This window comes from Neolamprologus multifasciatus, chromosome 7, assembly GCF_963576455.1.
Source record: "Neolamprologus multifasciatus chromosome 7, fNeoMul1.2, whole genome shotgun sequence".
In the NCBI taxonomy this organism is placed as follows: domain Eukaryota; kingdom Metazoa; phylum Chordata; class Actinopteri; order Cichliformes; family Cichlidae; genus Neolamprologus; species Neolamprologus multifasciatus.
The window spans coordinates 48,442,004-48,456,928 of NC_140445.1; the positions used below are offsets into that span (position 1 = coordinate 48,442,004).

The 14,925-nt window shown below is 40.5% G+C and overlaps 1 protein-coding gene across 1 annotated transcript in view; it reads left to right on the plus strand.

Moving 5' to 3' along the window:
* fbln1 (fibulin 1) overlaps positions 1-12,339 on the plus strand; it is a 30,803-nt gene extending 18,464 nt beyond the window's left edge. Inside the window, exons 16-17 of the mRNA XM_085166153.1 lie at positions 1,099-1,239; positions 11,777-12,339. Coding sequence (XP_085022279.1) covers positions 1,099-1,239; positions 11,777-11,916 — 281 coding nt within the window. The 3' untranslated portion in view covers positions 11,917-12,339. The remainder of the gene's footprint in view (positions 1-1,098; positions 1,240-11,776) is intronic.
* Positions 12,340-14,925: the final 2,586 nt, after the last annotated feature.

A 14,925-nucleotide genomic window follows, 5' to 3' on the forward strand; every position in this document is an offset into this window, starting at 1 on the left:
CCTTGCCTGTTCCCTTTTACACCTGTCTCCCTCTCATTCACACACATGTACTCTACTTCTACTGACTTTCATTTCCTCCTCCTCTCCTGTTTCATATATGTCACACAGATATACAGTTGCCTCGGTCATAATAATAATAAAAAAAGACCTTAGCAGGTCTTTCAATCCAACCTCAGATGAACAACAGCACATACAGTACATTTGATTTAACAGCATGTGGCAGCTACTTACACGTATACCCTCTTAATTCCTTAGTTTTTCACTGCTTCTGCATTTTGGATGAATTTTTATGGAATATAATGATTAATATGCCAGGTGTTTTTGTTCATATCAGGTTGTACTTGAATAATTTTAACACCTATTCTAAACCAGATGATTTAAAAGAATTAATATTATGTCTTGATACACTAAACTGTCAGAAGGTGCGTTTTCTTTTTACCACGACTGTAAAATTTTTTCTGGACTGGAAGAATTCCTTTAGCATCACCAAGTTTAAAAAATGTTTATCTTTCTTTCCAAATCTAAAGACTTTTTTTCAGTGCCATTATTATTATTATTATTATTGTTATTATTACTATTATTATTATTATTATTATTATTATTATTATTATTATTATTATTATTATTGTTAGCTTAATTTTTATCTGCTTTAATCTCTGAGCTCCCATCAACTGCTTTCTGTACAGTTGTCAGAATCCGTACGGCTACCTCTGACACCCATATGAGCTTTTCCATGAAGTCCTCAGTGGAAGACAGTTTTAGCTGGCTGTCCCCAGAGAACTGCTGCCACATATGTAACAACTGTAATCATTTGCAGGTTGCGACAGCTGATAAGCATCTTTTGGCAGTCATGCAGTGTGTGTTTCAGACACAACCTTCTCAGTGTCGCTTCTTGTCATTCCTCATATGTCCTGAATTGGAGTGTAAAGTACTAGTGCTAAAAATCCTTAAGGTTTCTCTGACTATCACGAACACAAGCACTGTCATCACACACTTTATTGTATTTCTTTAAAAAAAATTCAGAAAAAACAACAATTGGGACCGGCTTTGCACAGCAATCCCACTGTCTTAACTTCTTCTCCCTAAATAATTCATCAGAGATCGTCTTTCTGAGAACAACAGTGCCAGCCTATGGGTCCTATAACTTCGGGAGTTATGATGTCAAGTTTGACATCCTGGAGGGCAACGTGGACAACGCCTTCGACATCATCAAGCGAGTGGAGAATGGGCTCTATGTGGGTGAGTACAGGGTATTTTTTGCTTGTCTGGGTGAACCAATAGCACATTCAGACAAGAGTGACTTTAACGTGTAACACATACCACCCGATGGTCTATGTGACTGGAAATTGCATTTTCTTTTTGACAAAGGAGGTGGTTTTTCTGACCTCATCTCATTTTGAAATATATATATATATCTATTTTACAACAAATCAAACGCACATGTGTGCATTTAAAAAGTGCAAGAACAAAACAGCACAAAAATATATCCGCGATGAATGTATTGACATAAGTACATCTGACGCAGCTTGTTATGGTCTTTGCAGCGTGGTGGCATCATGTAGCTGTCATCGTCTTCATGGGGGCTCCTCGTGTCTCTGTGCTCAGCGAGCTGTCCTCTGAGTGGCTCTCTGAGACAGACAAAGGCCTGTTTCTGCCTGACCAAATATTTGGCATCGGTTTTCACAGTCTTGTGGTTAAGCAAAGTACCATTTAATTCACTTATCCATGGCTATGCTTATCCCAAAGATCATTATTTTCCACAATAAGTTATGGTGGCCTGAACGTGCAAGAATAGAGGGCATAAATCTACATTTGTGTGTTCGTATGCATGTGTGCATGATTAATTGCTGTTGACAGGCAATTCATCATAACTACCTGGTCAGTAGCTGCCACTATGCACAAAATAAAAAAGGATTTGCACAGTTTTAAGTAGGAGCAACAGATACCATCTCCAGCGGTGTGTAACAACAACACATGTTTGGGTAGAAGCCATTGGTATACTTTAGTGTGGTGGTGACCCAAGGCTACTGGTGGTGTCTGTAGAGGAGCAGAACTGAGGAACTGCTTAGGTGTTTTTGTTTAGGTGGTGTGTTGAGATGCAGGCAGGGTTGGTAGAGGAAGTATAGTTTCTTCCTTTTCTCCTTGTTCTTCTTCTCTGAGTGATGGATGATGGGATGGCTTGTCAGTATGCACATCTGTCTTTACAGAATTAAAGGGAGGGAAGGAGGAGGAGAGAGTGTGTGGCTGTCACTGGTTAAGGCCAGACTGGTGCGAGCACGCAAGTGTTCTTCTTTCATGCACTTGCAGAAACAGATGTGTACTTATCAAATACACCCAAAGACATGGGAGAGAAAAAAACAGTTTATCACCAGCAATAATTCACATAAATTCCTGTAAAACCAATTATAATTATATTGCACTGTCTTGCAAGTGGTGTATTTTTCTTGGAATGCACAACGGTGTAATTCTACATGAACGATAAGCTCTGTTTTGTAATGTGTCATCCACTGTGCACGTCTGTGTGCATGTGTATAAAGAGGGTTTAGGAGAAATTCCCTGTTTATAGCGGTGCTCATTTGCAGGGGCAGCGTGTGTTTGTGCGAGGGAGAGCAAAGAGAGCAAAAGCGTATGGAGAGAAAGACAAAGCGAGAGACTGCAGTTCGGTCAAAGAGGCCGGGAGAGAGAAAATATGTGCAGAAGTAATCCTGGGCACTGTGCTTCATGTGGTTAAATGTATTGTTCCATTTCCCTGCACTAGGCCTCAGTGTCTCGCCGAGCATTAGAGCACTTAAACTGACGACCACATGAAAGGCCTGTTTGTGAGGAGCCACTTCTCTCCCAAACCCATTGGATGCTTATTGGATGCAGCTCTTGCATGTTAGCACCAGTTGCCCATCACGTATCCAAATTGAGGCCCTGCGCACTGGAGCCTTTGGTCACTGACTACTTGCTGTGAAGTGTGGCGTCCACGGTGTGATGAAGGCCCTCTTGGTTTTATTTAGTGGGTTGTGCTGCTGGTGCTTTGGCTCGCAGATGCAGCTGTTGCATAACCATTGTGAGGCTAGCTGACGTGTCACTTAAGGAAGCTTAGTTTCCAGTATCTCCAGTGTGTCTCCAACAGTGGTATTACAGCTTGGTGGGATGTGAAGAGTAGCAGACATTGAGGCTCCACTAATGAACAAGTGTGTGAACTCAAACTGACTTCGGTCATTATTTTTGGCCACTTTTTGTGTTATTGAACGGGACAAAAGAGGCAATTAGCAGTCCACAGAATCTGTTGCTAACTCGAAAAAAAGTGATTCTTAAAAAGGTCTGATTGGCTGCTGCTCTTTTCCCTTTCACTCCCTATTTTAAAACCCATCAACTTTAAACGCGCATGCGGTGTAGCCGTAGACATATGCACGGACGCATACACGCGCAAGCACACACACGCACATGTACAGCACTGGCTGAGAACACACCACAATGTAAGAACCACACCGCTCTTTCATAGTTCCCGGTCATCCATCACTGGCTTCAACAGCTCTGTCACATCTGGATAACAACCCTGATGCATCTGTGCAAACAAAGACATCCCTCAGCACTTGGAAAACATAATCACAACCAATCAGACGTGGACAGATTCCCAGGATGACCACAGCAGTAGCGCGACAGCGACCACACAAAAAACCATCTCTTCAGGTAGACAAACACCAGATTCTCCAAAGTGTTTTATTTGTCACCCGTCAAAAAGTGTTGGAAGCAGTCATTGATTTTGATTAGGGGCAGGTTGTTTGAGTCGGGTTGATGACGGGGTGATTGACACTGGCAGTCAGCGGGAGGGTAGATGAATCCTGCTTTTAAAAACACTGGCTCGGTGGCTTCAGCTGGAAGCACGAGCGTGGTTTGAGGTGTTAATAAAATGCTGGTAGTTCCCTTGTTTGATTGTCTACCAGTGAACTATCATCCAAGAATGGTCATGCTTTTTCTATCACCACGTATCAAGGCCAGCTCAGAGAGCATGGAAGCATTCTTTTGACTTTAACTGTTACTGAGAAGGCTTTTCTTCATGTGACCGCTTTAACTATAAGTAACTATACATTCAGCCACAGCTCTTATGCTATGCAATCTCCACTTTCAGCTGACATAGCCAAACCCCTGACCAGGATTCCTGTGTGTAAATCCAATGTACAACACAATCAGTAGCCAACCATTGAATGAACCAGTCACCACACATTTAGTCATGCCTTGGATTTGTTCAAATGACTCCTCTTCATGAGTAATTATTTGTCATGGAAGGATTTTAATGTGCCATTAATCATTGCTGTCTGCATTTCTTCTCCCTTTAAGTTGGAAAAATAGATTTTATTGTGTAGTATTGATGTTTATCTTGCTGGATGGCAACAGATTACGTAATGACTTTGTTTATGAATCACAGCCATGATGTAGAGAATCTGTGAGTTTGAGACGCTGGGGCTAAATTCCATTCCAGTTTGAAAGGCAGCTGGAAATATGCCTTAGTGGTTTATATGATGTCCAGAGAATATCTTTTGCACTCCCATTGGCACGATGTTGGCAGCAAGTGAGGTAGCCATGGACAAAGTGCCTCTGTGCAGGTAGTTGTGGTCTTCGATGCTGCCGTCCACAGTGACTGGTGGAATGTGAACCTTCTGTGTGAGACATGACCGCCTCTGAGCCAGTTCTGGCTTGTGGCTGTTGCCGGTGAGAAGTTGAGGACAGCTGTGGAGATAAGCAGACAACATGCCGCTCTGCTTCGAGCGAGGCTGTTATTTGGCTGGATCTTTACACGGCAGCGACCGGCCCACCAGAGTGCGCCAAGCCCACGAGGAATCCCTGTTGGAAGATTACAGTATGGCTAATCAAAACACGTTCTCCTCCACACAGTAATCCCACAATCAAACACACAGTGCTCCGCTCGGGTGGTCCACCGCATTCAAATGTACTGATGAAGAGATAGCGATGCAGCAATGTCAAGCTCGCAGAGACATTCTGCGTACCCAGTCAGTAAGTCAAGTTACCAAGACACTGGTGTGAACACATATAGTACACATTGCTCGCAATAAAACTGTCGCAATAATTCATCATGATACACTTATCTCCCCTGCTTTGGTGATCCATTTAATTTACACTCATCATTACTCTTTGCTTTCAAGCACTGTGTTTTTAAGAAAAACCAACTGTGTTTAGTTAACCACTTGATTCCTAAAATTAATGCCTGTTTTTAATCCACGCTCATGATGTGACTTGCCCAGATAGATAGCAAAGTGCGCTAAAAGCTCACGAACATGCTGTATACTTCAGTTCTAATGCATAATAAAGTGCAATGATTTAAAATGCAAACAGGGCAGTTTTTCCTCACATACGCTTTTATCCATTTAGTCTACATTCAAGTCTATTTTATGCCCCTGAGCTATGGTTTTTCGCTTTGAAAGGTCAGTTGTAATGTAGTGCAAAGGTTGTGGTAAAGATAATGGTGCATGTTATGTCATCTCAGCTGCTCTGGCCCACAACTGCTAAAACAGAAAGTCCAAGAAAAGAACCAACCAGTTCCCTAAGGCCACTTCAGTGATGTCACAGCCCATGCGTGCCACTGTCCAACAGTGAATCACTGTTAATTGGCCTTAAAATACCAAGCCACACAGACATGGATGGGGTATACATGGGTCCCACTCCCTCTTTGGAGTGGTCAGAGTTGTGTTTGGACAGCCTGACCTGAGTGGCCATCAGTGCACCAGTCAGAAGATAAATACAAAGTCAGACCCTGAGGGGTCTGTACGCTGTCTTCGTACAGTTGATTATCCTGCCGCGCCGGGCCATTTGAATGTATTATATTTCAGCCAAACTGAAGGGTTATCAAAACTGAAATTGCTTGTTTTACTAATGGGGTAACAAGGGAGCTAGTTAGCAATTTCTTTGGCTTGCCTTTGAGTTTTTATGGAGAAAACCTTTCAGGCAGTAAAAAAGAGTTATTGAAAAAGAAACCACTCTTTGCTCTGTTTATACAAATGCCAGCAGCTGTGATTCAGTAAGAGATGCACTTGGTACATCAGTGACAGATCCAGATGATCTCACAGTTACTACAGTGAGGGTGCTCAAGAATGTCCTCCAGTACCCTCTTTGTATACTGGAACTTTGTACAGCACCTGGATGCTCTCCAGGGGTTTCACTGCAGTGAGCATGCATAGCGCCACAACCAGCATGTCATTATACAATACTGCGGTGAAGTCAATGCATACTTTTCATTTGTCTCTGGTGTTAAACCCGTTCATTTTGGATTTTGTCATACACTTCCTTGCTGAGTTGTAGAAACCAGAAAACCCCAAAATTGTACTGTTTACATGTAACCCTTCAATATTGCAGACCTCGTGGCCATGAAGGATGACAAATGCCTCCTGGCATTTGCTTCACTTTGTTTTGGGGGCAACGTCTCGGCTACTACTATGTGTTTATTTAGGACTGTTTTCTTCATGAGAGGCTACTCTATTGTGTGGTGGGATGCTTCTGGAGAGTGGACAAACTGTACAGCTGTTAGGGTTTAGTGTGATGGTGGCTGTTAAAAACCAGTGGGGTCACCTTTGCACCCTGCGGCAGATACTTCAGTGAATTGGAAAGACACCACAAACTTTTCCGGCATTACTTTGCAACTTTGCAACCCAGTCACAGGCCATGCTGTCAGCTGTAGAGGTTTGAAAACCTTCCCGTATTTATTTATATGAATCTCAGGTGGCATTGCAGCAAATCAAAGTCAACCTGTTATGTGGATGTTGGCCTTTTGCCTTATAGCTTGGAAGAAATGTTAAAGATGTGTATGTGGTTGTGGTTTCACCTCAGGTTCGCTGTGAGTGCGTTGAGGCCCAGCTGTTAGTTGATACTTTGCCTTCACTGAGGATACCACTGTGCTTTTGACGGGAAGCTCACGGAAACACAAAGTCATCATGTTGGGATTTCGCAGAGGCTTCCGAGAGGTCATGTAAAATGACTATGGTATCACGCTACTTCGTGCACAGTATAATGACATAATGACCCTTTCTTGTCCTCAAGGTTCACAAAAAAAAGTTCACATGAGGTGTGCAAGATAACTGTGGCACATCTTATATAGATGAACATATATAGGATTAAAAAAAATTCCAAAATCTGAAGTGAGGAACCCCGAACCATGGTTCATGTTTCTTTTCAAATGCTCTGAGAAAACTGAAGGATTTGGACGAGCCATTGCAAAAATTCCTTTCCGGACAACACACTTTTGCACTCTGCATGTGCTAATTAGACCACAAACAAATTTACAAAACTCTAATGGGGCCGACACACATACCACATAGCCTTGTTTAGATGCCCTAAATAAATTTTAGTTTAGTCTCTGTGTTTTTGTTATTTATTCATGTGGTAAGATTTTTTTTGTTTTACTTTTCACGGAAACCATCCTCTGGAGTTTTAATGGAAAACTTAACCTCAGCTGGCCCTGATTATAAGTGTTTAGCTGTAATTAGATATAGGCCACAATTAATGCAATAATAACATTTTTTAAAAATGCCCTTAATGTGGACTTAAACCCATCTGTCCTTGCGGTGGTCCATATTGTGCTCATAACAACCTACTCATCTTCATTGCATGATTGTTCATCCCAGGACGGAAGCTTTTGATCAGATCTCATTTGATTTAAGCAAATGAGCAAAGAATGAACCTTTGCACTGGCGTTGCATGCCATCTCAGCTGGCTTATGTCTGAAAATAATTTTCCGACTCAAAATCCAATCTCTTTTTCCATGTCAGTTATTTTCTTAATATTGCAGCTGTTGTTAGGTTTAAGAAAAGGTTCGTTTTCTCTGACAACGCTAATGGTTTGGAAACAATAAAATCTCAGACCCGGGCCCCTTTAGTGTCACTACGCAACAGAATCCCAAAACACCAAAACAAGGGGGCAACCCTGGTAGAAGTGGGCCCCATTCCACACTTCTCCGAGTGCTTATCACCAGAATCTGCTGGAATCTGTTGTGTGCCCACAGTCCTGGCTCGGAAAAGGACAAGAGAGCAAAATAAAGTGATGGAGAGAAGGAGAGACGCCAGTCTAAGTTCCTATAGCTTGCCCCTCCCAGAGTTAAAGATCGATTCCTGGAGAAATGCCTCCATGGCTGTATCGCGTGACTGCAACTGCTCCCCTCCATCAAACACATGGGACTCATTTAGCCTTGTGGGCCACAGTGATGGTGCCACAAACGCCAGCCCCCCTCAGGAAGGGAAGAGAAGGGAGGGAAAAAAAGGCGAATATGTGAGTGGGGGGCCATCATGCAATGCCAGTGTCCCACAGGACCCAGTGCATGGCTCATAATGGATCATCATTTGCCCTGTAGTGAATGACAACCAAATGGATTTTACTGCCTTTTTTTTTTTTTACAAGTACCGCAGGAAAGAGTCTCATAATTCATAGTGATCTAGGCAGTGATCTGTCATTTTGATCCATGCTGAGTTAAACTCTTGAGTCATCCTACTAAGGGCTTTAACATGTTACTGACTCAGATGAGTATGAGAAGCAGAAGTAAATGGGGAAAAAGAAAGAGGGCGGCTGAAGGTGTGATAGGAGGACAGTGTGGTGATTGTGCTGCCTGACTACACCAGCGATAGCTGTTCAAACAGGCCAGAGCTGAAATGTCCCCAGCCCTCTGCAGAGAAAAGTCTGTTGACAGCCTGTGTAAACACTGGCATTTTTTCCCCCTCTAATCGCATGTTCACTTAAAAAGAGCACCCAATGAATTCCATGGGGATTCAGTAATGCTCTGTTGCAGTATGTTTATTCTTCCATCTGTTTTACCATGATATCACTGTGTCTTCTGTTTATGGGCTTGTTCATTGGCAGACCTTTGGCTCATTAACAGCACAGGTTATTTGAAACTCATCTAAATTGATCAGCTGATGCCAAAATCTCAAGACAGAAAACAAGTCACATATACACTTTATATATATAATTTATTAATTGTTGCATTGTGAGAGAAAAGGAGGGAGAGAACATAAAATCTCTACATATTCAGTTTGACTTTTTGTTTTGAGTTGACAGGCCTGATTGCACAGACAGCGAAGAATAGGAGCTAAAAAACTCCCAAATCTGTTGCTCAAAAGCCTGATTAATGAACAGTTAAATATTTCCTACTGAAGAAACATCTATTGATTCATCTCTTTTTTGTGGATGGATCAATAGATCTCAGTCAGTGGATGGTAAAACATAAGGTATACCCAAGACGTAGAAGTTAACAATCTAGCACACTGGACTGTGGGCAGAAACCTTTTACTACATTTTACTACAGGGAATAGTGCACACCATTAGTATTAAAGAAAATGCACTGGCTGGTTTGAATTATATTTATCCGATAGATTCCCATTTTTTTTGTATAAACAAGAAGTCTTCACAAATGAAATCTAGTCATGGAGTTCCACAAGGTTCTGTGCTGGGTCCAATAGTTTTCATTTAATACATAAAACCTTTAGCAGATATTAAAAAAAAAAATACTACAAAGTTTGTGTCGTTCAAATGATAGTCATCTTTGTTAATGAAGCCAAACGGCACAAATCAATTATTTAAACCGCAGACATGTCTTAATCACACAGGAAGTGATTTGAAGTGATGGGGTTCCAGATTGTAGATACTTAATGATATTCTCTGACTGCGAGTCCCAACAAAAAATTAACAACTGACAATGCAAACTGAGTGGGTCCTGAATTAAAACTTTCTCAACTTGAAGGGAAGGAGTTGAACCCACTACCTGTGAGAGCAACTAATATCATTGATTAACACATGACAGTTGATTGACTTATACATTAGAGCGTTATATAACCAGGGAACCACAGAATTGCTCCCTGTGTACATGTCCCTTTAAAAAACATAAAAACCTGTATTGTTTTAAAGTTATAAATCCAGACAAATTAACAAAGTTTTATACTACTGTGAGGAATCTTGGAGTCATTTTTGTATAGGATATGACACATTAATCAAATATCTAGGTCTGCCTTCTTTCATCTACACAATTTTGCTAAAATTTTGAAAATCCTGCTGTAATACTACTCTTTCTAGGCAGGACTATTGTAATTCCTTATCATCAGGATATTTTAAAGTGCCCCGAAAAGCTTGCAGTTGATCCAAAGTACTCCAGTGAGAGCACTAAGTGGAACTAGAAGGAAAGATTATACATCTCACATATTAGCTTCTCTTTACTGACTTACTGTTAAATCCTTTTTCTTACATATAAAGTCCTGAATGATCCTACCTTAAAGACCTCATAGTATTATACTATCCCAATAGACCACTTCAATTTCAGGCTGCTGGCTTACTAATGCTTCCTAGACTTTCCAAGAGTAGAATGGGAGGCAGTTTTCAACTGTTCGCCCTGTGTCCCATGGAACCAGCTCCCAGTTTGCATTTGGGAAAGACACAAGTCAAGTCAAGTGGCTTTATTGTCATTCCAACCACGTGCAGTGGTACAGTACATAGTGAAATGAGATAACGTTCCTCCAAACCATGGTGCTACATATGACATATAACAGATAATAAGCACCGGAGTACATAAGATGCAATGTGCAAAAATTGGTGTTGGTATTGAGGGGCCAGGAGAGGTTCTCCCCCAGGTGGACACCAAGGAATTTGGTGCTCTTGACAACTCTTCACCAGTCCATTAGCTGTTGCACCTCCTCTCTGTATTCTCACTTGTTGTTCTTGCTGATGAGACCCACCACAGTCATGTCATTGGCGAACTTGAGGATGTGGTTCGAATTGTGCATTGCTGCACAGTCATGAGTGAGCAGAGTTAACTGTACTTTTAAATTAGGTTTAAGACTTTGACTTTTGATAAAAACCTATGGGTTAGAAACTTAAAGGTTTAGTCTGCTAAGGGACTTCCCTCAGCTTTCAGGTTCTACCCTCACCCCTGAACAAGTCATGACAGATGGCTGGCCCTCCTTGATCATGGTTCCACCACATGTCCCTTCCTGTTAAAAGGGAGTTCCTCCTTCCTACACTTGCCAAGTACTTGCTCATAGGGGATTGACTGATTGTTGGGTTTTCTCTATAATAATATTATAGGGTCTTTATCTTACAATATAAAGCATCCTTGAGACAACTGTTTTTGTAAATTAGTAGTTTATAAATTCAATTTTGACTAAACTTCATGTCCTAAGACTCTAGATGTGTATAACCATAGTATGCTGCAAATTCAGTTATTGAAGTTGGAAGAAAATAAGCTTGAAACTCAAAAATATGTTCTAAGCTATTATGCAACCTGTCTAGACAGATAATTTAAGTATATGCAAGACTGACAGAGCTATCAGACATGTGAAATTAACGACTGAAGAATAGCTAGTTAAAGCAAGCTGTGACTAGCTTGTGACTACATGTTACTGTCTTTTCACCTTTGCTGGTAAATTACAAATACAATCACAAACTGTCCTTAATTGTAGTGAGGTAAGAGCAAACACTTTCATCCTCAACACTATAAACCCAAACTATCCAGAGCTAGATATCACTAGGGTGAACAAAGAAACCATATTTAAAACACACAGAACTACATAAAAAATGACAAAAAGACTCCACAATGACAACAGTTTCTTTGAGGAAAATTATTCTGACTGATTGTAGCTCCTTAAGCTAACCAACTCTCATGCTTCTGAACAAAATAATTATTTTTTTGTTTATTGAGATTATTGAGACATGTCATGATACAACAAGTAGTCTTGCTTAGCACGGATCTGCACATTTAGCCATACTACTTTTTCTCATTCATCTTTGTCTTTTCCAGGTATTGTTCGCCAGGTGAAGCCTCTGATTGGTCCAGCGATGACAGTACTCAAGCTATCTATGCGCAACCTGATAACTCAGGGCGACTCTGGCCATAACATTGTCAACGTCCATGTGTTTGTCTCAGAGTTTTGGTTCTGAAAATGTCAAGATTTTACCAACAATCACAATATAAGACATCCATTGTCAACACTGTACAGATTGGTTTTGTTATATCAATGGACATATCAGTGTTGAGGTTTTAATGTTATGTGTTGACTATGGTATTGCTTTTGACTGTTGCTGAGATGAAATGCTCCTAGCTGCTCCTGAAAAGAGCAATACACTTTGTTTTGATGACAAGCTCAGCATTATGTGCACAAATATGAAGAAACTTTATATTTTAAAAAGACTTTTTTAATTGAAAGTGCATGCATTTGGAGAGGCCGTTAAAGGATATGGCGATTACATTCAGCCATACTCTTTTCATGATGTTTAAGCCTCTGTTTTTAAAACACCTACCTTTCCTTTCCTACTGTGCACAAACTTTTTTAAAGGAATAAACATTATTTTTTTGTTACAGTATTTGTTATATCTGTTGTTTTTTCCTGATAACATTTGAAGACCAAAATTGTTTGTTATTTTAACAGCTTTGGTTCAGTCCTTTTTCCTATCATTCATCATGTTTGGCATTGACATACCCAATGCAGTTTTAATGTAAAACAAGGTATGCAATGCAAAGTAATTTAAAATTGCTTTACTACCTTAACATAGTATACCAACAGTAGTATAAATATTATTTGGGCTCATGTCTTTCAAAGGCTCACTACTGTCTGTTTTAATACAGATAATCCATAAATGTTAAGATCTCAGAAACAGATGTAAAGACTGAAATAAAATATATTGTAAGGCAGAATTCACACATGGAGATGAAATTGACAACAGTATAAAGATGTCAGGATTTACAAGCTAAAACTGGAATTAAACAATTAAACAAAACCAAAAATTCAAACCTTGTATACTGATGGCTCAGAATAGTGAAGAAATATTTTAAATGTAAGCATATGTGAAATGTATTTTTACCACATTAGTGATCCTTTATAATTTTGCCTAGAGTACCATCGTCATTACAAGTACTAAAGTTGATTTTGAGCATTCAGACATATCAGTACTTGTGATTTTTTTGCAGTTTAGAAGTTGGGAAAGGTAAGATTTTCCTACATGGCAAAGTAACAATAGGAAACAAGGTGGTAGCAACACTTAAAGGCCAGAGTAACTTGAACCCATGTAACTGTATTTTTAATTGTGCCTGACAAATTACGTTTAAACCAGATATTCCCTCCCCAGACAAAACTAAGGATGTTGGGATGGGTGAGGGGCTTATCTCAGACAGAAAAAAGCTGGATATGTCTAAGCGACAGTCCAGCTATCAGACTGCAATGTGGCCAGGGCCAGTTAAAGACTTCAAAGAAAACAGAGGATGGGGCACATACATCAGGATCTAAAGTCTGTGATAGATTTTAAGGCTCTACTGAAGGGGAGGAGGGGGAATCCTCTTCAGAGGAAATAGAGGGCAGCAGGTTAATCTTGTGGTCAACATGAAAAGAAAGAAGAAATGCAGTGTGCCTGTGGATGTGAGTGCATGTGCACAACGTTAAGCTATACTCTGAGCAAATGGTTAATGCATGCATTTTTATGTAACTGTTTTATTTCTGGATGACATATAAGTGAGTAGCCTGACTTTTTTTGTATGGCCTTATTTGGAGAAGAGGTGGGAATAGCTGGAAGTAAATGATGAAACAATGTGAACTGCTGTGATGACAGATGATAAAAGATGTCCACATGTTCGGCTTTTCTATAGTGCATACCAAAATCCACAAAAAACCACACACACACATTGTAAGGATGTAAACAGCTGGAAACGAACAGCAAAAATCTGTATAGTCAGACTGTGTGGGAGGACATTACCCAGAAAAGGCCTGGCTTGCTCTGAAGCTCCACTGTAAGAAAGACTGGGGCAGCAGTCCCTAGCAAAGTTACCAAACCACATACATGTGTGGGGACAAATGAGCAAATATCTTCTGCCAAATTCTCCATCCCAAGCCAAGAAGGAGCTGCTTGCAATGGAGACCTACGGTATGACTAAACCAAGTGGGCTTGAGTAGACGTAATGAAAGGAGAGCAGACCGGTGTGTGTCTGCACTGTTTGTTTGTGTACTCTACTGTGGCACAATGGCGGTCAGAGCTCTCAATACAAGTGGTCATGGTGGTGTCTGGCTCAGAGAAGACAGGGTATGGGGCTGATGGGAGTCTAACCCAGGGGCTGGTGTGGCAGGCTGATCCCAGACAGAGACCAGAGGACCTCTGCAGGCACGTGCTCAGCCGACTCCTGCACTCACCCACTCCCTCTTTTTCCTGGCGTCCTACAACAGCTCTGACCGCAACACATGTTATAGGATATAAGTGAGCTCTTTTAATACATTTGTGGGTATTTATTTTTTTCCTCTATTTTACAAACCACCGTTCCTCTTTGCCATAAACACAAAAATGTCTCTTTTAGATGGGCACTACCAACTTGCTATGCTTCCCCCCGTCCCTCAGATGTTCATCTCTTTAGAACATTTTCTATTCACAGAGATAATGAGTTAATAACAACTGTAATTTAATTGTAAATTAATTGTATTTAATTGATGCATATTTTAATCCAAACTTAGCTCAAGTTTTATCTGTAACAGTTTTAAATATGCAAAAGCCAAAAATGAATTACAGTTATCTACCTCTATTGATAAGAACTTATTTCTAAATATGTCACATGAATTTGCCAAGTGGTGTTTCTTGTGAGTCCAATAGATGGCAGACACATACAACACAACACTGCACAGTCAGAGAATCCTACAAAGATCCTTGAGTAAATGTCACCTTGCATTAAAATGTCAGAAACAACCAACTAACTGCATCTTTTTTCTATCTTTCAGCTAAAAGTCAAACAAAAATAGTGTACTTAAACCTATGTCCATCTTTCCTAAATATATACCACGTGAAATTGATTGTGAGTGTTGCATTATACAAACCCACTGTGGGAGTCTTACATGACTAAAAACCAAACAAAGCTATAGGATCATAAATGACTGGCTGCACAGCAAATTACCTACTTTATACTTTTTTTGTGAT